This window comes from Calcarisporiella thermophila (genome assembly GCF_041956535.1).
Source record: "Calcarisporiella thermophila strain CBS 279.70 unplaced genomic scaffold VTP21scaffold_3, whole genome shotgun sequence".
Lineage (NCBI taxonomy): Eukaryota > Fungi > Calcarisporiellomycota > Calcarisporiellomycetes > Calcarisporiellales > Calcarisporiellaceae > Calcarisporiella > Calcarisporiella thermophila.
In genome coordinates, this window is record NW_027192193.1 from 297,614 (window position 1) to 319,540 (window position 21,927).

The 21,927-nt window shown below is 44.4% G+C and overlaps 8 protein-coding genes across 8 annotated transcripts; 4 read left to right on the forward strand and 4 right to left on the reverse strand.

Moving 5' to 3' along the window:
• Positions 1-128: 128 nt before the first annotated feature.
• On the reverse strand, positions 129-1,336 carry VTP21DRAFT_7004 (uncharacterized protein; the record flags this gene model as incomplete). Its single annotated transcript, XM_069397698.1, has 3 exons — positions 129-662; positions 752-1,055; positions 1,128-1,336. The coding sequence occupies 3 exons, from the start codon at positions 1,334-1,336 to the stop codon at positions 129-131; spliced, it is 1,047 nt and encodes a 348-aa protein (XP_069255231.1).
• A 1,676-nt stretch (positions 1,337-3,012) lies between these two features.
• On the reverse strand, positions 3,013-3,232 carry VTP21DRAFT_7005 (uncharacterized protein; the record flags this gene model as incomplete). The annotated part of the gene is made up of 2 exons (XM_069397699.1): positions 3,013-3,050; positions 3,118-3,232. The coding sequence occupies 2 exons, from the start codon at positions 3,230-3,232 to the stop codon at positions 3,013-3,015; spliced, it is 153 nt and encodes a 50-aa protein (XP_069255232.1).
• A 247-nt stretch (positions 3,233-3,479) lies between these two features.
• On the forward strand, positions 3,480-4,604 carry VTP21DRAFT_7006 (uncharacterized protein; the record flags this gene model as incomplete). The annotated part of the gene is made up of 5 exons (XM_069397700.1): positions 3,480-3,594; positions 3,662-3,977; positions 4,060-4,253; positions 4,325-4,468; positions 4,540-4,604. The coding sequence occupies 5 exons, from the start codon at positions 3,480-3,482 to the stop codon at positions 4,602-4,604; spliced, it is 834 nt and encodes a 277-aa protein (XP_069255233.1).
• Positions 4,605-4,829: 225 nt separating this feature from the next.
• Positions 4,830-6,458, forward strand: VTP21DRAFT_7007 (uncharacterized protein; the record flags this gene model as incomplete). The annotated part of the gene is made up of 4 exons (XM_069397701.1): positions 4,830-5,128; positions 5,215-5,415; positions 5,494-5,742; positions 5,813-6,458. The coding sequence occupies 4 exons, from the start codon at positions 4,830-4,832 to the stop codon at positions 6,456-6,458; spliced, it is 1,395 nt and encodes a 464-aa protein (XP_069255234.1).
• A 655-nt stretch (positions 6,459-7,113) lies between these two features.
• On the reverse strand, positions 7,114-8,369 carry VTP21DRAFT_7008 (uncharacterized protein; the record flags this gene model as incomplete). The annotated part of the gene is made up of 6 exons (XM_069397702.1): positions 7,114-7,240; positions 7,304-7,460; positions 7,528-7,575; positions 7,654-7,781; positions 7,846-7,896; positions 7,960-8,369. The coding sequence occupies 6 exons, from the start codon at positions 8,367-8,369 to the stop codon at positions 7,114-7,116; spliced, it is 921 nt and encodes a 306-aa protein (XP_069255235.1).
• Positions 8,370-9,568: 1,199 nt separating this feature from the next.
• Positions 9,569-10,936, forward strand: VTP21DRAFT_7009 (uncharacterized protein; the record flags this gene model as incomplete). Its single annotated transcript, XM_069397703.1, has 2 exons — positions 9,569-9,872; positions 9,933-10,936. 2 exons carry the CDS (start codon positions 9,569-9,571, stop codon positions 10,934-10,936), a joined length of 1,308 nt encoding a protein of 435 aa, XP_069255236.1.
• Positions 10,937-11,453: 517 nt separating this feature from the next.
• On the reverse strand, positions 11,454-12,540 carry VTP21DRAFT_7010 (uncharacterized protein; the record flags this gene model as incomplete). The annotated part of the gene is made up of 2 exons (XM_069397705.1): positions 11,454-12,068; positions 12,133-12,540. 2 exons carry the CDS (start codon positions 12,538-12,540, stop codon positions 11,454-11,456), a joined length of 1,023 nt encoding a protein of 340 aa, XP_069255237.1.
• A 1,358-nt stretch (positions 12,541-13,898) lies between these two features.
• Positions 13,899-20,560, forward strand: VTP21DRAFT_7011 (uncharacterized protein; the record flags this gene model as incomplete). The annotated part of the gene is made up of 7 exons (XM_069397706.1): positions 13,899-13,980; positions 14,479-15,215; positions 15,289-15,536; positions 15,601-17,193; positions 17,280-18,067; positions 18,143-19,978; positions 20,046-20,560. The coding sequence occupies 7 exons, from the start codon at positions 13,899-13,901 to the stop codon at positions 20,558-20,560; spliced, it is 5,799 nt and encodes a 1,932-aa protein (XP_069255238.1).
• Between the last annotated feature and the right edge of the window lie 1,367 nt (positions 20,561-21,927).

Genomic DNA, 21,927 nt, shown 5'->3' on the forward strand with positions numbered 1-21,927 from the left:
GGGGGAGAGGGATATTGAAATAAAATACATGATAGAATGGAGCCTGGAGTAGTACTGAAAAATGACCTTGGGTTACAAATTATCACCAATATAATGGAAATCAGTATTTTGTGGACGGAGATGGGCATCTAGAGCAGAAGGCTGGCAAGCAGGCCCGAGAATGCCACCCAGCCCATTCCAGCGGCGAGACTTCCAGCGGCGCTGTTGCTCACGGTGTTAGTAGGCTGCGTCGTATTGAGCATACCCTGCGGAGGCAGTAGCACTGAATCAATCACATGAATAACTCCATTGGCCGTGAGCAGGTTGGGCCACTCCACGTTCGCGGACTTGTTGCGTGCGTCGCGCAGCACCACACCTGAGTCTCTCAGGAGGGCTGTCACATTTCCCCCTTGCACCGTTTTGATGGTGAGGTTGTTGGTGATTAGATTCGAATAGTAGATATCGGGGTGCACCAGGTGGTATTTGAGCACGTTTGCAATCTCGGTGTCATTCAATCCGCCCAGATCGGCCTTGCTGAACGCATCGTTGGTGGGAGCAAACAGCGTGATTCCGGTAAAGTTGTTAAGAGTCTGCGTGAGGTTGGTTTGATCGAGCAGCGACTCCAGTCTGGTCAGCTTCGCCTGGTGCAGCACGTCGGTCGCATTCTTTGGGATCTCCAAGAGCTAATGGCATACAAGGGAGGGGGGGAAGGGGTATGAATGGATGCCTTTCACATGGATTCTCTTTGGGCCGTTGGCCATTCGACACCTACCTTATCGATGATATGGACTACTCCGTTCTTGAAAATCGTGTCTGCCTGCTGTACCTTGGCTGCATCGATGCCGTAGTTGATGAACATGCCAGTGTCGTTTTTGATGACGCCTACGACCTGGTGGCCTCCGTTGGGGAGGTTCACGAGGGTCTTGTTGTCCAGTAGGGTCTGCACATGGCTGATGCTGTTGTTGAGCTGGTCATTGCGCCAAGCGCCCTGGACGATATGGTATTTGATGATGTTGGAGAGGGTCGTGTTGTCGATGCTCTGGAGGGAGGAGAGCTGAGTCGTCGCGGGATTTGGCCTAAGGGAAGCAACCAAGAGCAGATCAGTCTTGCTTGGATGCGCAAAGCGAATGAGCTCGAAGAATACTCACGCAAAGACCGTATAGTTCTTGGAGGTGTCGTTGAGAGCGTCCGAGAGGTTAGCGCGCTGTAAGATCCCAGCCAGCTGTGCAAACTGCTCATTTTGACCCGCAGCCGCGGTGAGCGCTTGTACAATGGTCAAATTTTCCGTGGGCTGCTGCTGTGCAAGAACAGGCGCGAACACGGCTAGGCCACACAAGAGGATGCTCGTGAAATGCATAGTTACAGATGGGTGGTGTGGAGCGAGGCGGGAGGTACTAACTGCAAGAGGAGGGCGCGCGGTTAGAGAGAAGGACGAGAAAAAAGTGAAAAACGGATGAAAAAGGTGAAGCTCGAAAAATGCATTTATACCACATGCAGCCGTAAGGGCGTAGTGCTTAGAATGGAAGAGAGAGAGGGGGTTGCCACCGAGGAAAATTCTGCGAAACCGTTCGCAATCTTAGGGTTCCTCCCCCCTTCATACAGTGCAGTATTTGTGCTAGCATCACGCAGGCGGAAGGGATTTGTCAGAGGCCATTTGGCCGATATGGAATGCGGGCATAACTCTAGACAACGTCGGGAGGAAACGAATGATTTCTGATTGCAAAATATGCTCTCGGCCATGATGCCATTCCTCTTTCTCTTTGGAAGGGAGGAATCCCGATAGATCGCGATCTTTTCGCCCTCTTGGCAGACGGGCATCCCCCCCCCCTCCAAAATCGGCCCTGTCTGCAAACTCTAATAGCATTTTCGTTCAACTCCGATGGGCAAAATCGAGCCAACGAATTATACACTCGTCGCGGATAGCTGCTCATGACCATGTTATCTCAGCTATCATCCGGCATATTAGATCGCCGAGGCCTTTACACGAGCAGTACTATGGTGGGACAAGCAGAAATGGGAGGAATGTGATGGAAGCTTGGATATGAAAAAGTCCAATTTCGTGCTTGACTATTCTGGGGTGTGTTTAGCCACCACTACTATCACCAGAGAAGGATAACAGGAGAGACCTCTTAAGATGGAAGAGTTTAAAGCGGCACCAGCTGGAGAGTTATGGCTACTCAAACTATGTTATCGGTGCTACACAACCTAAAAGATAGTGATATTTCCTCTTCATAATGTCATATTGTCAATCCCCTTACATAACCTTGTCAATTTTTCTATCTCCAAAGTGTGTTCCCCTGAAAACAATTTCTGACGCCGGCGTGACTGGAAATTATATCATGGCATTGATGCGAGTAACGTAAGGATATGCGATAGTGGGAACTGAGCCAAGATCGTGATATTATCCTCAAGATCTCTCCTACGCCTCCCTGAATTCTTATATTCATGCAGTAGACCCTGATGATAATTCTCCATTGGGAAGCAAAGCAATACAAGATGAGTTGGCTGGGCAAACCGTTGCATAACAGATTCAATGAGCCCTCAAAAGTACCGTGGAAATAATGAGGAGAGGGAGGGATATCCAATGCTGCCCCAATTCCATCATATACGCCTTTCTACTATATCACAGAATTTATCTGTTGTAATCCTAATCCTTTCCCTTGTCTATTCATTCCAGCTGTGTTATTGGGATGGCAATTAAAAGCTCTAGGTCAAATTAAGCTGTAATCTTAGAGTGGATAATGGCGAGCCGCAGAAAATAAAATAAATTGTTAAAATATCCCATCTACCCAGAGAGACGGTAGACTTTTTCATAGGTTGAAACGGCGACCACTAGGTCAATCGATGTTGCCTTTTCAGCCGAATGGATTATCCATGCGTTAATCCATACGAAAATGTTGGAGCGGTTATTTTCTTTTATGTTTATAGCATCATATATCAAGTTTGCGACAAAAAATGCAGAGCATAGAGAATATGGATTCTATTCACATTATTCAAATAGGATTCTTTTTTTTTTTACAAGAAGGTTTATCTCTAGAAGTATTGCTTCGCATACTCGATCGCGTAAGGGGCTATTAGAAGTTAAAAATAATCAATAAACATATCGAAATCTTGAGTAGCCAAAGGCCGGTGACTCACCGATGCGGATGGCAACCACGATCTTCACAAAATTAGAGATGGCATTCAAGGTTCTCCTCCGGTTCTCAGCCTTCTCTTCTTCGGTCAATTTTGGGGGGGCCTGAGGCATAAACATGTTATATTATAGCTTTCGTGCTATTGTGCAATACTAGTTTCATTAGAATAAAAAAGCTCATAACTCGATTGGAGAATTCAATCACTTACAAATAGGATACGATCAGGAATCGATTGCGAACAACAATAAGGGCCCTAGGCTTGCCGTTGTATGGATGGGAAGTGGCGCAGTTTATTTATGCTACTTTGGCCACCCATTCTCCTCGCCTGGGCCACTTCGAGAATAGAGAGTAGAACGAATAAAGAAAATGCATCGCTGGGGATCCCTAATTGTGCGATCGGCCTCTAGTTTACGAACGCCATCGCGTGTACGATCTACTGTATTACGTACATACTCTACGAATGACAATGCAGCAATCAAAGGTAATGTCATGGCTATATGCTTATTAAGTGGAGAGGAGGCATCTAATTTTGCTCTGTACGGGCACAGTTAGCGAGAAGACGATGCGGCGCTTCTGGAAGACAGCCACGGTCCACGAAATGGAGGGCAAGTTAACTGTGGCACTCGATGGTCGTCCCATCAAGACTCCAGATGGCCAGAAAATCCTCCTTACCTCTGGACAGCGCCCTCTAGCAGGGCTGTTGGCCGCCGAGTGGGATAGTCAGGCTCGTGTGTTGAAGACGCACTCACTCCCTTTAACTTCACTGGTTGCGCGCGCCATCGACGGATTCTCAAAGGAAAATGGCGAGGAGAAGAAGGAGGCTATTGAAAGACTGATGAAATATTTGGATACCGATGCCGTATGGTAAAGACCTTACCCCTCCCCACTCTACCTCTACACACTTGCCACCAAGTTGCTAATTGATTTCTTTTTCTATGTTGGCCAGCTTTCACGAAGAATTCCCCGAGTCTCTTGTTAAGCTGCAGACCCAATATTGGGATCCTATCATCGCTTGGGCCCGAAAAGAATTCAACGTCACCATACGCAAACAGGAGGGTATATTGGCTACCGGCCAACCCGAAGAGACTCACCAAGCCATGCGGTCTATCGTTGAATCGCTCAGTCCTCTTGAGCTAGCTGGTAGGGATGGAGTTGTCCATTGAACGGGACTTATGCGATGCTAACCTCACTCTCCTTGCCAATGATGGTAGCATTCGAGCGAGCAACCATGGTGACAAAATCCTTTTTGACCGCTTTGGCCCTGGTCAAGCGCGCAATTTCCCTGGAGCATGCAGCGCAGGCGGCGCATGTCGAGGTCAACTGGCAGATCGAGCGATGGGGCGAGGTGGAAGATAGTAAGTTCCAACCCCCCATTCCCATTTTTTATATATTGAGGTATTAACCTATTAACGTGCTGTATCCTTAGCTCACGACGTGGATCGGGAGGAGGTGAGGCGGCAACTAGGATCATGTGTGTGCGCGCTTTTGTAATATTTGTTTCTGTCCTCTTCTTTAATAGACCCTTCAAAAATACATACCTCTCCAAAAAAAAAATCCCCTTTTTCGATTCTTTATGAAGTGTGCCAAGCCACATTCTGACGATAGAATTTCTGGTCGACGGGGCAACTTTTTGTTCGTCGCGTCCCATCCCTTCTTCGTATTCCATCACTTATTCTCGGGGGGAGAGCTAGAAAGAAATCTATATAATTAACCATCATGGTTCTCCGCTCTTTCTCCCTTCTCATTTCCCTCCTCGTCTTCTTCTGCATCGTTGGCCATGTCCTGGCTAGTGCATCACACATCGTCAACGACAATCTAATGCGCATCATCGATCTCACCACCCCCATTGTACGTGAACAGGTATCGGTCCGCTTTGAAAACAAGGGTGCATCCCCCATTTCGGAGTACGACTTTCTTGTAAGAAGGGAATGGTGTGATAAGGTTGCCGATTTGGTTGCAGAGGATAAGAAAACGAGCGTCAACTTAGAGGTCACCAAGGGCTCTTTGATGAATCAGTAAGAAGCTTCACCCCTTATTATCAACATGAATAGGCGTTTATTTCTTCTGATCGGTCGACATTGCCATGCTTTTTTATTAATAGAGGCCAAATTTACAAGATCCGTCTCAATAATCCTATTGCCCAGGGCGAGAAAACAACCATCACGGTAAAGATAGCTTATGTGCACGGTTTAGAGGCGACGCCCAAAGCCATTCGGCAAATGGAAAAACAAATTCTTCATTACCACGGGCGAAAGTATTTTGAGTCTCCCTACGAGATTCGGAAGCAAAAGACCATCGTCAAGTAAGCTTTGAAAACTTTGAACGATGCCCAATTTATATAATCGAGCTCATATTCGCGATTTTTTTTTTTTCGCAATAGAACACCTGTCGGCATGGCTGTCAAACACTACTCCAGCGGCCCAGCAGTTGAACACAAGGATAGTACGATCACATATGGCCCCTTTGAAACTGCTCAGATTAAAAACGCCGATGAGGAGTTGGACGTCTTGTTTGAATATCGCAAGGCGGTGCTTACAGTCCCGACGCTCCAGCGCGATCTTAAGATAAGCCACTGGGGCGGAAATTTGGGAGTGGAAGAACACTATGCGCTACGGGTCGATGGTGCCAAGTATGCGGTTGCTCCTATATTTGACATTACTGTTGGAATATTCACACCTACGTTGTCTGTTGATTTTTAGGCTCAGCGGCCAATTCTCTCGCCTCCTCTTCGCCGGCCAGCAAAATCTTGAGAGCTACTTTTCGTTTGTGCGTCAACTTGCCTTCAACCTTCCCCAGCATGCTCGCGATGTATTTTATCGCGACGAAATAGGCAATGTGTCAACCTCCCACCTGCGACATGAACCGAGAAATAAACAAGCCCTTCTCCAGATTCAACCCAGATACCCCCTCTTCGGCGGCTGGAATTACACCTTCTACTACGGATACAACACTCCTCTCGCCGACTTCGCACGATTCCACAATCCATCGGGACGATACATCCTCAACGTGCCCTTCGTGAAATCGCTGCCGAATGTGGCCCACGAGCTCGTGGCACTCAACATCACGCTGCCGGAGGGAGCGCGAAATATTCGAGTGCATCTGCCGTTCGCGGTTGATAAGCAGCTGCACACTACGCGCTTCACAACCTTGGATACAATGGGGAGGACCATGGTCTACCTAGAGAAGCGGAACGTGGTTGACGAACACGCCCGTGAATTGCAAATCTCGTACGAGTATCCAACCCATCTCTTGCTCCGGAAGCCCTTGGTGGCGAGTGCCGCCTTTGCTGCTCTCTTCGCCATAAGTATGCTCTACTCACGGATGGAGTTCAAGATTGGGAAGTAGACTCTGATCCAAAAAGAAAAAATGTTGTATATTTTTTTTATTTTCCCTCGTCCGAGGGAAGGGAGGAAGGGCAGGTGTGCGCTTTTTTCTTTCTTTTTTCTTATCTTATTTTCTCTCTTGTTATCTGAAAAGGTTAAATATATATACACTCTATTTTCTTGCTTTTTTTTGGCACTTCATGATGAGTGAATGCAAGCTTCTTAGAGATAGTACCGGTCATGGGCCGTGGATCTCAGAGCACATTTCAGCGGCCCCCCTCTCCCACAAACATTACATCCCACACAAACCATTTGATGGTTTAGATACTATTATTAAAAATAAAACCCACCGCATTTCCTACAAATCGAGCATTTTTTTTTTAACGAATTTGGTCTTTTGCACAGATGGAGGGGGCAGTTAAGTGGAGGACAGAGAAAAAAAAATGCAAAGCTATATAATAATATACAAAATATAAACTGCATCTACCATACTGTTGGAGGTAGGGGGGGGGGGACGGCCGCAGTGGCGGTGGCGACGACAGGAGGGAGATGGGAAAATTGAATAGATAATCAACTCTATAATACAGAAGCCATGGCTAAAAGTACATTTATAAACGTGGAGACATCTGGTTTGACGCGGTTGGTTTGTTTCCATATACAATGGCTCAGCTATATGTTCAAATTAGTTCCCCCAACGGGAAAGAACGTGCCCCTGTATATCCCCGCATCCCAATATACTGTACATCCACATTCTCCGAGCACTTCTCAGACCGCAGCAGTTTGACCAATAAATACTTGGCAGATCTAAAGGCAAATTGACCTCATCAGTCAAGCTTTTGGCTCGACAGTTTAAAGGCGGCTTCTTACCGGTGCTTCAGCGGGACCCGAGTGCAGTAGTTCGACGAGGCCTCCAGGTGGAAGAAAGCGGCAGGCAGAAGCTCATCGGGGGCAGAAGCAAGGCCTTGCGACTTGGTGATGAGATCGTCGTAATCACGCTGCGTAAAGTTATCGTATTTTAAGGTGGCTAACCAGCAATTATTCAGTACAACATAGACAAAAAGAGGATGGGCACTGCTTTATTTTTCGGGTACCTTGCAACGGAATGAGATCATGCGAAATAAATAGCATGCCTTCTTTACCTAAAGCCAAGGATAAAAGTAGGGATCAGTCACGACATCGGGTCACCATAGAGGCATCCCAAATTTGTAAGCTCTTACATGGTGCGGTAAATCCTTGGGTGGGCGCCTTCACTACCAGCTCGGTAAGCACACAGGATGTTGATGAAGAGCCGGGTTGTGAATCGCTGAATCGGAAGAGTATATTGATGTTGCCGCTTTTGGATGAGCTAAACACATACTCATTTAGTACGCATCCATACCCCTACCGACCAGAACAAGGAAAGGTCTCACCAGTACACATTGTTGTCATCCTTTAATACATTTTCCACGGAATAGGCAGGGCTGCAGAGTACGTGCCATCAGAACCGAATTAAATTCAACATGAAAAAGAGCGCAAGCATTTACCTGTAGTCGCCTCCGTCAGTATACACGACTTTGAAGTTTAGCATATATTCATCCTCGACATCAACGATGCAATTACGCTTTTTTTCATCCTCTTCCCGTATTCTTTCTCCAGCTCGCCCTTCGCCAGCTTCCTCCATCCTCGCGCTGAAATTCGGAGTTGCCGTAGCTTGCGTTCCGGCATAGCGTGTGCGCCGCATATAATGTCTGTGCAGAGAAGATGAGGACTCGATGCGAGTTTGCGAGAAGGGTGGCTCCTCTGAGTGAGACTGGGTCGGTGGCGAGGGCGGAATTTGAAGCTGCTCAGGGTCGTTACCGAGAAGATTGCGCATGTTTCGAAGATAATGCTGCAGGGCTAGCGCGGCACGCATGTTATGGGCGGAATCGGGTTCGAGGATGGGGGTAAATTGCATCTTATAAATGACACTATCAAGGCAAATGGATGAGAACGGGATCGGATAATGGGCGTGGACACGGAGCGAGCGCCGCAATGAGCAATGGCAGTAGAGCAAGAGTCGATAGAAGATAGAACAGGACGAGTTTCTATACCAAAGAGAAGAGCGTAGGCACAAATCCCATGGGGAAAAAAAGCAAAAACAGGTTTGTCTGCCCTGGCCTCCTCCTGCAAGTGGCGGCGTTAGAACTTTTTATATTTAGATTGAGTAGTAATTTTTCAGCAAAGAAAATGGACCACCGCGCAGATAACAGGGTATTTTCTTATCGACGGCGAGTTGAGGGCGGCCAAATCGAGGGTGGAGGATGGGCAAATTTTTTCCCTCGAATGCGGGCAGGCATGATTCATATTGGACACTTGCATATTAAATCCTGGCGTAAATTAAAGATCGGTCGAAAATCATCCAGGTATCGCATCCTATTCAGAATCCCCATATCGCAATACTCCCATCCACAACCTAATTCTAGGTGCTGTGCTTTAAACTCTAAGCCTGGGCTTCGCACGATTTGTTCTCTTGCCTATTGAGTGCCGAGGAATTTTTCGACCTAGGTTTGCTCGTAATACCATGGCTCAGAGCTGTCTGATTCCACGGCTCTAGCAACAACCAGAGTCGTGTGCCAATCTTGGGCGATAAGGATGGTATCTCTGGGCTCTAGAGCAAATGCGAGCAAAGGAATGGCTTGGACTCTCATACGAACTGTTTGCTTTATACATAGGGGTGCAGAGAATTCAGCAGATTCATGTATTCCTCTGCGGCTTAAGTAATTCTTCTGAACTCGTGTGCTAGAGCACTCTGATATCAACGCGGAGAGGGGTGACGATAACTTGGTTAGGTCTTGGAGGGTGCCTGAGCCCTGCTCCACATGGAGCTAGAGGGGTAGAGCACTACCGAGCTCACTCGGCAACTTCCGGGGATTAGGGTTAAAGGATACGGAGGCTTTAATTATGTGCCCTGAAAGCACTCCCGAAGTCGATTGCATATTAATAGGTTGTAATTTTAACTGTATGCCGGAGAGATGGAACGATGAAATATCCTGTACCTCGGCAGAAATTTGTGACTGTCAGGTCGGATACTCATCATGGGGGGCTTTTCACGTATACATAGATTTGCTTACTGAGTAGGAAGACTTTCAACCCTGAAATCGGTTTAGTCTGTGGATGCGCAGTATAGGCGAGCTTGTTGTAGTGGCAATTAAAGGCCGCCATCTTCCCAACCGAGAGCTTATTGGCAAGCAATCGCCTTACATTGTTTTCACCCTTGGCACTATCACTAAGCGAACACCTGCCGATCGACGCGGTGGACAAACTCCCACTTGGGATACCCAAGTTAATCTCCCAGTACCCGAAGGCAAATCTACCCTCCAAATACAGTGTTGGGACGAAGACAGAGGGAAAAATCACGATTTGATTGGAGAAACTGTGGTCGATATTACAAAAGCTCTTAAAGAAGGAGAGTGGGACGGTAAGCGTGAATTGGCTCATGATTAGCTGAAGAATGGCTAATGCCCTTCTTTTTCTTTAGATTGGTTCGATCTACAGTATAACAAGCGGCCAGCTGGCCAAATCTATTTGGAACTTACATTTTATTCTGCCACCCCGCCGGCTAATCCCCCCACTCGACAGCAAAAACGCTTAGCAAACCCAATCCCCCCTCCACTCTCAATGTCTGCGCCATATCCACCCGCTCCTACCCCTGCCTCTGCTACATCACCTTCCAACCACCACCCTCCTTCTAGACCACCTGTTCCCCCACCTCCGCCCCCCCAGCAGCAGGGAGCAGCCCGACCTCCTTCGACCAACCCCAGCTTCCCCTCTGGGCCTAACCCTCCGAAAAATCCGCAGCACCGTTACTCCATGCCACTGCCTTCTCCTGGCACTATTAACCCCATGCGACCTCTCTATCCACTCCACCCTGTTCCCGCGTCTCCTCCATCCTCAGTTTATCCCCCGCAGCCTATTAGCGCTAGTTCTCCCCCCCCCCAACCACAGACTCTGGGAAGCCCAACCGTCAACAGACCTCCCCGCCCACCTGGAGGATTTGTTCCCCCCACTCCTGCTCCTGTTCCCGCCCTGTTGACTCAGCCATATCGGCCACCACCGTCGCCTGCCGTGATGCCGGCGTATCCCTCCCAAATGTATCCCTCGCCCGAAGTAGTGATGGGCCAACCGCCCAACCAGTACCCAATGCAGATGCCTCACTCTGGTCATTTTGTGCAGCCAGGGGGATTCATCATCCCGCAGCGACATCCAGCCAATGCGGGCATGTACATGCCTGATCCTCACTACGGCGGAGGCGCATATCCCCCTCATGCTCCACCTCAGGGTATGGGCTATCCAATGCCACCGCAGTCATCGCCTGCGGGAGGCTATCCACCTCCACCCCTGCAGCAACACCAGCCAATCTATCCTTCGTCTGGATATCCCCCGCAACCCTATGCAACCACGCCCGCACCTCCCCCCTCTCAACCGCCTCAAGGACAAGGAGGATATCCTCCTCTCTCACGCCATGCCTCTACCAAGTATTAACCAAATTTCTTCTCCTGTACTGTACTCAGTTTCTAAAGACTCACCTATCTATTTCCATTTTTCTATATTTATTCTTTTCCCTATCGAATATTATTATCGTTTTTTTTCTCTTTTTTTTTTATTTTTATCTTTTTTGTGTGTAATAATGCTATTTCATCTTCACCTATTCTTATCTCTAACAGATTTATCACATGTTGTTATGGTTTAGATCTTGGTTTTCAGTGTTTTTCTTGGTTTTACACTTCTCTCTTACTGTTCTATTGCCTATTAATACTATTCCGTATAATGAGCGAGCATGGAAAACTTTTCTGGGGTCACTATTCCCTTTTCTCGCATCTGCGGCGAAAAAAAAAGTGTTCCCATGCGGTTTTTCAATAAAGTAAAATATAAACAAGAAAATAAAGCGAAAAAAAAAAAATACAATACACTTCCAACCATAGTAAACATAGGTATAATAAATAGTCGCCTAAATACAGAGGCATGAAGGAAGTACAAAAAGGCAAATACGAACAGCCCTCTATTCGTCACAAACCCGCATTAGAAGTTCTCTAATATCCTCTCTTTCCATTCCGTACAGTAATGCCATTGAAACGAGGGAACGCACACCTTGAATCAAGAGAGGGCGAATTGCATCTCGCTGGTGTTCCAGACGATTATCGAGGCGTTTGTCAAAGTCGGCGAGAAGATGATGCATAGTGTTTATGTTAGTGTAAGATGGTTGAGCGGCAGTAGGATCGTACGGCTGGTTTTTGGAACCAAGCGTGCGCTTAAGAAGACTGCTAAGCTCTGCTAAGGCCTCTGGAGATGGTTCATTATCCTCATCTGCCTCTGCCTCTGCCTCTGTCTCTGCTTCCCTCCGATTTCCATTATGCTGAGAGTCATGTTGAGGCGATATCCTTCCGGGAACCACGTCAACTTCGGCTATGGTATATTCGCTACTTTCATTCAATGCATCGCGCGACTTGTCCACGCCTGTGTCTGCCGCCGTCGTGTCGTATTGATCCCAATAGGAATCTTCATCGTCCGGATCTGGCTCCCTTCGCGATGGCTCAGAAGTATGCCCTTCCACATTGTTCAAATAGCGCGACCAGTAAGAATCATCCTCTTCTTCATCTTCTGACACGGCCGCATTCTAATGAAAAATCATCACTTATCGATATCGGCGCATCTTTCAAGGATGATGTCTTTATTATTACCTTTGCAGTAGGATTGGTCACTTCAAACCCGCCTTCCCTTACATCCCAATATTTCCACTCGCCATCCTCGCCCGTTTCCTGCACACCTTCCTCCCACACCAGTATTAAACAGCACCCACCAATTTCAAAACGAGCCTGCTTTGTCTCTACATCGACGTTTACCTCCTTAGGTCCTTTCAACTCCACTTCCGCAGGCAAGTCTCTAATGATCTCTGGGGCACGATCAGGGTTCAGTTGGACATGGGCAGCAAAATCGGAATCTTCTTTCGGACGGAGAAAAAAGAGTCGCTGGCGAATGGCTTTAGCAAGGAGTGGCGCGAGGAGAGGAAGAGATGAAGCCCGAATTGCTTGAAGAGCGCAAAGGGCAACAGCACGAGGATCTTTCAGATTAAGCTGACCGTCGGCCATTCTACTCCCTGGGTGATCAAGAAAAGCCCTGCTGGAATTAAGGAGGATTTGGGTAAGGAAGTCAAGAGTAGCGAGACGAAAAATTGCATAGTCCTTCACAATAGACGTCACGTGCACCTTCTTTGCGGAAGCATTGTTTATTTTGCTCCAGCATCCTCTTGCTTGTCCCACGAGTCTCCGTCAATACATTGGCTTATCAACTGGCAGTGTGGGAGAAGACATATTCTCATTTGTGTGGAGTTCTGGTATTTGATTCAACGAGAAAAAGATTGAATATCGGTCCATGCATCGATAAACCGAAATGGAAAAGGTTTAATCACCAGGATCTTTACAGGCTCTTCGGTGGTCGATTCACTCGATATTTCGGTTCATGGAGAAGTTTACCCAACCCATTAATTCAAGTGGATGGTGTACCTGAATGTAAGGGCTTGAAATAATTGATGCCTCCAAAGAATGGCTATCCAACCGTCCTATATCTATGTTTCTATGCCACATTGAAGATAATATGAATAATATGAATAATATGAATGCGACTAGAGCGCAAGGTTATATTTGAACTATATCATTTCATTACAGGCACATTATGTAGGGCTTGGAAACTGCAGAATATTTAGGATTACAGATTGAGATTATCCTGCCCCTGCAGAAAGGCCTTGGAGTGTTGGTGAATTAATGAAAACTGTTAAACTGTTAAACAAAACTCATTCTGTGCCGACAATTTGGTTCCGTCTGTATCTCAAAAGCAATAAGTGGAGTGGGCTTTTATTGAAATAAAAAAAATCTTAAGATTAAAATTGGTAACCCAACTGTCAACAGTAGCGGCTCCATACATTGCTCCCCTTCTCGTCCCTGACAGATCATACTGACACCGGCATTAGTAAAGGGTATAATAATCACCAAGATTAAACTATTTTCTCTGCTTTAAAAAAACAGCATAAATGACATTTAGGTTTCGACAAAATGACCCTAGAAACGATGGGCAAGCACTAATTTATTGTAGTAAAGTATCGCTCTTTTTAAACTAAAGCTAATATATCACAATAGTAAAAGCATAGACATTACAAGCGTATAAGCGTAATATAACAGGGCTATAGATACATAAAACAAAAGGGTCTCAAGATACCAACGCTATTATCACAGAATGGCCATGTTGACCGGATCGATTGTCCCATCAAATAACACTTGTGAATGAGGCGATCTCCATCCTATATCTTCTCCAGATAATAGGAAATTTGTTTCACATTCAGCAGGTAGAACCGATTTTAGCGGTTTCGGCTCTTCGATCTTATAACCTTCGTCTGTAATCAATAGATACTTGTAAAGGGGAAGTGAAAATACATCAATCACTTTCCAGTTAGATGACGCAGCTGGGAATCCTTCAAGTATGCGCCGCTTGGAATAGAATGCCAATATCCTCCTTTGTGCTGGAGTTTGCCACAGGTGAATGCGATTGCTAAGATGGAAATACCGCATTCATCCAGGGGCCTGAGAAAATATGATAAGCTCTAATGGACGGGTGTCTTCTACGGGAATCAAACCCGCAACCTAGATACTCAGCTCTAGGGCTATTGTTATTTAATTTCTTTACCTTGTTAGGAGAATCTTTATTAAAAAGTATCCTTTTTCGTTCTTAATAAAGGAGATTGGATTATTGATATTTTTGAAAGTTGGAGTTCAAATACTAATTTCAGAGGAATAATGTGGAGGCTCCAATTAGATTTCAATTTAATATCAACTAACACTTAATATTAATACTACGATACATACGGGCTATTGATGCAAATGAATTTTAGCGATGCGAAATGCAAAATTCTCATCAATTGACGGGGAGTTTCTTCATCTGCGGCGCTGGAAACCAGCGGATGGATCCAAGATGAAGAAAGCGGCGTAGAGCGAGGTGCCTTGCGGAGCCCCCTTACCTCACCGAATTTTGACCAGGCAAGGTGCTGCCTAAGCGCTGCATGATTATGGCTTTGGAGAGTTTCCCAATGACTTCAAATGGAAAAATCGATAAAGCCAAATTGAAGGAGACTTTACACCAAACTCCAAAGAGCCGCCAGCTACCTATTAATGACAAACAAAAACTAGTCATCAGCCTTATGTCATCCATTCTTAACATCGACGCTGAAATGATTGATCTTAACTCCTCGTTCTTTGCACTTGGAGGCGATTCCATCTCTGCCATTGCATTGGTGTCTGCTTTCCGACGAAATGGTCTCTATCTAACCGTACCACAGCTGTTCAAGGCAACCACTCCTGCAAGATTGGCTTCTATTGCTCAAGAGAAATCCGAAAAGCCTGCCTACTCCTCCGAAGCCGTAGTTGGCAACATCACACTCGCTCCAATTCAGCACATGTTCTTTGAAAGAACTGGATTGGATCACTACAATCAATCCTATCTCGGATTTATATTCGGCTTCAGCCAACACATCGAATTTGACCTCTACAAGAAAACAATTGTCAGCATTATCAAACACCATGACATGCTCAGAGCAAGCTACTCCAAAGGCAAAGACGGCACGTGGAGACAAACCGTTCTCGAGACGGACGCATTTGCAATCAATGCACACCACATCAGCTGTAGTAGCGAAGACGAACTCAAGGAACAAGTCAAGCAGCTAGCTTCAACCTTCGATATTGAGAGAGGCTTGGTCCACTGTGCAGTTCTTTTCGAGGTATGTAAACCCTTGTGTATTGTATGAGGAAAAATGCCAATCTTCTTCATATATTGCTATTGCAATTATCAAGATTGGTTATAAGCAGAGAGTATGCTTCATTGCTCATCCGCTTGTTGTTGATCGCCATTCGTTAAATATCATTTTGGAAGATCTCGAAGAGTCGTTGCAAGGAGGAGAGGCATACAAGACCAAGATGACAGCTTTCCGCGAATGGGTATCATGGCAAGAGAACCAGGCAACTTTGTTCGATCCCAAGGAATGGGAGCGGCATCTCAGTAGCATTGGCACGGCATTCATACCAAAGGGGAACGACCAAAGGTAACATTATTTTTTGCATAAAGGTGAAGTCTACAGCTCATATGATTTTTGGATTATATTCTAGCAAACATCAAGTGTCCTCGCACAAAATCAATGCGTCAGCATCCAACCTTCTTGGAAAAGCCATTGAAGTATACCGAACCAGCGCACATGAACTAATTCTGTGCGCTCTTCTACTGAGTTACTCGGAAGTAACAGGACAGACCATGCTTCCATTGAATATTGAAGGCAATGGGCGTAAACTCAGCGGCAGTTACCATGACTTCTCAAGGACAGTTGGTCAATTCACCACAATATTCCCCACTACTTTGTCCACTGCAAGCACTCATCCACAGGAGACCATAATCAAGAATGTCAAGTCTCTTCTGCGTACAATCCCGAATGGGGGCGTGTCTTATGGAGCACTGAAATACCCTGCATCTTCAACCGAATCAACCAAAGCCATTAAAGAGCACTCTGCAAGTCCAATATATTTCAAGGCGTATGAAAATATTCTTACATTGAATAATGCATCCGCCTCCTTCATTTCCAATGAACAAAGCAATTCCCCCGATGGAGAGACGAGCTCTCATCTGAACATTGAATATGCCTTCGATACCAATGGGTGTCTTGATCTGATCTTCAGCTTTAACCATGCTTCATTCGATGCAAATATCCTGGATCAGTGGGGAAGCAAGTGGGTGAGAGCAATGGAGGGGTTCATCGAGCACTGCTGCGATCCCAACACTTCCGGTGACATCGCAACTTGCGATTTCAGCCTATTGACGGATCCCTCTCTTGCCAGAGAGTTTGAGATGGTGCATCTGCCGTCTTTACAACTCAAGCCAAGAGATGTGGAAGATATCTATCCTGCAACTCCTCTGCAAACTAGCTTCATCTCGGCATTGGCTAGGAATCCTCGGTCATATATGGTTCCATCTATATATGATATCGTAGGCGAATTCGATGCACTACGTGTGAAAAAAGCATGGGCCAAAGTTGCTGCTGCAAACTCTATTCTTCGTACGGTATTTGTATCCACCACGGAAGGCGTCTTTCAAATTGTTCTCAGATCTGCTCCCGACGTGCCGGTAGAAACTGTTGAGTGGAACGTGGATGAATTTGACAAGCTTCAAAATGATTTTGTCCTTGCAGATAGTCGTCGCGGTTTCAGTTTGAACGATATTAAATTTACCAGATTCACAGTTGCTCGTTTCAAAGGCAGAGATCATTATCGACTCTTCATGACAATGCACCACTCAATTATAGACGGGTCATCAGTACCACTACTTCTAAACGATGTGTTGAGTGCGTATTCAGGCGGAGAGATTGTGTATCGGCCTTCTTTCAAGACCCATGTTGAGTCTATTTTATCAATCAATGAAGATGAAGTCAAATCCTATTGGAAGTCAGTATTGGATGGAGCGACCGTTCCGGACAATTTAAATAGCCTAAATGAGGATGCTGATCTCGAAAATGCTGACACTGATTATAAGATATACAAGCTAAAGGTACAAGTTGATCAATTTTTGCACCACTGCAAAACCTTTGGTATTACCGTTTCCAACTATCTACGTGCTGTATGGGCAATTGTTCTGCGTCACTTTACGCGATGTGATGACGTTATCTTCGGGTGCATTATTAATGGTCGCGACGGAGATATTAACGATTCTACAAGGTTTGAATGAACTCTCTCTGACAATATAATTCCAAAATAACATAAAAATTGTGACTTGTTTCTAATCTGTTTCCTAACAACGATAGGATCATTGGAGCCCTAATCAATACCATACCCATCAGAACTGTGCTGAACGATAAAATGACAATAATCGATTTAGCGCAGGCAATGCAGGATTACCAAATCTCCTCAGCCCCTTACAGTCAAGTTTCGCTTTCAGATATCAAACACTGGACAGGCTTACCCTGGACTCAAGAGATGTTCCCCACCATCTTCTCTTATCAATACTTCAAGAAAGCTGAAGAGGAAAGTGATATAAGCAAATTTGGATTCAAAATATCCGAAACGGAAGACGCTGTGGCTCTTATGGATCATTATACGACTTCAGAGTATCCCCTGGCATTATCGATAAATGCACTAGATCCTCCTAGTGGTTATATTACCGCCAGCGCCCTGTTTAACACCGACAAGATTGGACCAAAAATGGTGGATAGAATGGTATACAAATTCCATGAGATACTTCAGCTGACTTTAAGCAGTTCCTTGCAAGAAATGTCAACTTTATTAAAACTTAACGAGCTAACCTCTATGGATGAGTCAACCCTTTCTAAGATTAGCTTTGGAAAGGATGCTCCGCTTGTATATCGATGCCTTCATCACGGATTCGAATCATATGCAAAAAGGCAGCCTGATGTCATTGCTGTTGAAGACTCAAATGGAGAAATAATCACCTATAGCGAATTGAACTCTTGTGCCAATGCCCTTGCTCATGCCTTGCGCAAACATGGAGTAGCTCCCGGGAAAACTGTTGGTCTAGTCATCAGGCGATCGAAAGAGATGCTTGTTGGCATTCTTGGCATCCTCAAGGCTGGAGGTGCTTATGTCCCAATTGATGCATCATTCCCAAGGGATTGAATAGATTTTATCTTGAACGATGCTTCATGCAAAGTAGTTGTGACAATGAAAGCAAATAGTAGTTCACTTCCCATCAACGTAGATCGTAGGATATTACTGATAGACGACTACATCAAGTCCAAATTAGAAGATATCATAAAACCCGAGGATCTCTCGTCAAGCGATGACCCAGCCTATGTGGTATATACATCAGGAACAACGGGTAAACCCAAGGGAGTACCAATTCATCATGGGGGTGCTGTGAACTGTATTCAGGATCTTATTGGTAGACTTAATTCCGAACCAGGAACTCTTCAAGCGCAATTTATGGCTGTTGGATTTGATGGCGCAATTTCAGAAATATTCTCGTGTTTTACGAGCGGTGGTACTCTTTTACTTCGCTCGGATGATGATTTACTGGGATCTCTGAACAAAGTACAATCTTTAATCATTACACCAACTGGACTACAACATATAGAACCAAAGGATGTTCCGAATCTTCAAGTAGTGACATTGGTTGGTGAACCAGTGTCGCGAGCGCTAGCTGAAAAATGGCTACCTCATGTTAGGCTCTTTAATGGCTATGGTCCTACAGAAACAAAATTAGGCGCCAGTATACAAGAGCTCGAGAGTGGGAAGAAAATTGGGGTTGGTCGCCCCTTCAATAATATGTCATATTATGTACTAGATCACAATTTGAAGAAAGTTCCAATGGGTATTGTAGGTGAACTGTATATTGCTGGCGTTGGTGTTTCAAAGGGATATATTAATAGACCCAATCTCACTGAGGAGCGGTTTATTGAGAACCCTTTCATGCCAGGTAAAACAATGTACAAAACAGGGGACATGGTTCGGTGGAACCGAGATGGAAACTTGGAGATAATCGGAAGGACTGACGATCAAGTCAAATTAAATGGTTATCGCATAGAGCTCGACGAAGTTGCTTCTGTCATCAATGCACACCCTGGAGTCGAATTGGGGATTGCACTAGTCAAAAACAACACGTTGATCGGATTTGTTTCGCCCGCCACCGTGGATACGGAAATGCTCAGAGACTCGCTATTTAATGTTCTCCCGGAGTACATGGTTCCTGCCAACATATTCGCCTTGGAGGGTATTCCGATGACCATCAATGGCAAGATTGATAAAACCAAATTGGAGGAGCTAGTTCATCGGGCTCAGAATCTTGACCTTCCTCTTACTGACATACAAACATTTGTTATAAATTGCTTTGCGTCAATTCTCAACATCGATGCCAACTCTATTAGTCTTCATACATCGTTCTTTGCTCTCGGGGGTGACTCGATTTCAGCCGTTGCACTAGTGTCTGCTCTCAGTAAACATGGATTTGATCTTACTCTGCCTCAAGTATTCCGAGCACTTACACCTGCAAGGCTAGCAGCTATTATGCAAATGAGGCAGACTAATCCAATCCAAGTCTCGAAAAATGTGGTTCAATCAGATACTGATTTTAAACGCTTAATTATTAATCTTATGGCGGCAGTTCTCAAGGTGGACACTAACCAAATTGACTATGATACCTCTTTCTTCGCTCTTGGTGGCGATTCAGTTTCCGCTCGCTCCCTAATATCTGCATTCCGTAAACACGGTCTTCCTATTACCCTTAAACAGCTATTTAAATCACCTACTCCAGCGAGTTTAATAGCCGAACTATCTTCTTCTTCGGAAACCATCACCAATCCTTTAGCTAATCATATGAGTATCTCCGACAACCAATACGCTCCTTTGAAACCCATTCGAATACTTTGTCTGCATGGCTCAGTTATGAATGGAGATATCATGCGATTAAAAATGGCCACATTAGAAAATGTTCTCAATTCGTCCGTAACTTTTCATTACATAGACGCATGCTTTAATTCGACCTCTCCTTGTAAGTGTCAAGGTTTTCTGTTTGAACAACTATTATTTTCTAATTATAACTGTTTTTTTGTCTTTAGTGACCCAGGAAGTGCGTAAATTTTATGACGGGTCTCTTTTGACTTGGCTCTCAACAAACCCCCCACAGGGCACACACTTGAGACGAGCCATTCATCACGTTCTCTCTTATTTTACTATTAACGGAAGAGTTGACGGCCTCCTTGGGTTTAGCGAAGGGTCGTGTATAGTCGAATTACTTGATCGTATGGCTGAGAGTGGAGAAATTCAAAGGCAATGGGATCTAAGCATTCATATATCTGGTGCTTTACTAAATTTAATTCCTGAAAACGACTTTCTGCCTGCCAGATTGGCAAATGCAAAGACTTGCCCTCGTATATCGATACCTTCGGTTCATTGCCTGAGCCCTAAAGATGGCAACTACCAATGCAATTTGGATATCCGAGAACGTTACGATCCTGAATTGAGCCATTCTCTCGAACACGATCTTGGCCACACCATCCCTCAAAGCTTCAAGACGGCCCATCGTATAGGATCGCTGATACTGGAGGCAGCAAAGAAATGCCAAAAATTTTGACTTAAGTGAGCATATGCTAACATTTGAGTTTTACCACCATTATCTCTTAACTAATTATCGTAACCCAGCTATACTGAATTTTTATGTTTTTTTTTTTATTGCGATAATTCCTTTGCTACTTATGATATATCCTATCTCTTCTATTCTTATATATAAAGCTGGTTTTTTGAATAGCAATTATTTACAAAAATAAATATATATATTGTAAAATTCTTTGGGCAATTGGCAAATATTATAAAATCATTCTTTAGAATTTATTAGATTCCAATAAATAACTTTTGTATATATGCAATGATTCCTTGCTTAAACCTAGGTAAGTAAAGACTGATCAAATTAGACTTGGCAGAGTCAGTCATTCACGCTTTATGCCGAATAATTCGATTTATTGAGAAAGCGTCACAATACACATACGATATTGCCTGATTTTAGCTAATAGAGCAATTTCATACAAAGATGAGTGAGGAGTAAAAAACAAGGTAAACGAAATTAAGAATAAAGTTTCAATATAGCACAAAATCTCGATTCAAACATAGAATAGATATTACGCCGGAAAATTGTGCCAGAAAACAACAAAATAGCTAAGCAATTCCAAGTTAATAAAAATGAAACCCAAGACTCATATCAAGAGAAAAGTGCAAGTGAGAGGTTGCCGCGGCCTATTTCCTACAAAAATTCACCAGGTGAAATCGAATAGATAACATATAGATGTAGAAAGGATGGAGAATATTTGTGTTTCTAATTTTTTTTCAAAGTATTAAACCTCTCTCCATATAAAAAATTGTGAGAAAATAAATGAAAAATCAATAATCTTTGAGGATAAAATTCGAGGAATTGCAAACGCTTTCTATCTATTTTACATGCTTCTAGTTAATATCTATTTTATTTAACCTTGCAATCTTTTATAGAGTCTGCCAAACTGTTATAAAATTAAATGTAACAAACGCTTTTATTCCCCTGATGCTTCATTGCAATCAAAATTTCGCTTCACGTAATTTTAATTATATATAACGGCAGTAAATATCCAAGTTAAATAGGCAATGAATGAAAAATTAACTCATTCCAAACCTGAGCAGATAAAAATATTGGATATAGAAATTGGAGAATCAGAGTTCCGGAAGATTCTGCGATTTTAATATACCTTTTTAAATTCGATAATTAGAGTAATACTTTTCGAATACTTTTGTATTGCCTTAAACTTCTCATCACCAAAAGTTTAATATCGAATTTATACCAGCTTATATACCAATTATATCGTGATTTCATCTTCATTATTGCAACTCTTTCGACTCCCACTCCTCGTTTCATTTCTCAGTTTGGGACTAGTTTCTTGCCAAATGCTACACGAAAAAATGGTGAGGCAAATTTAA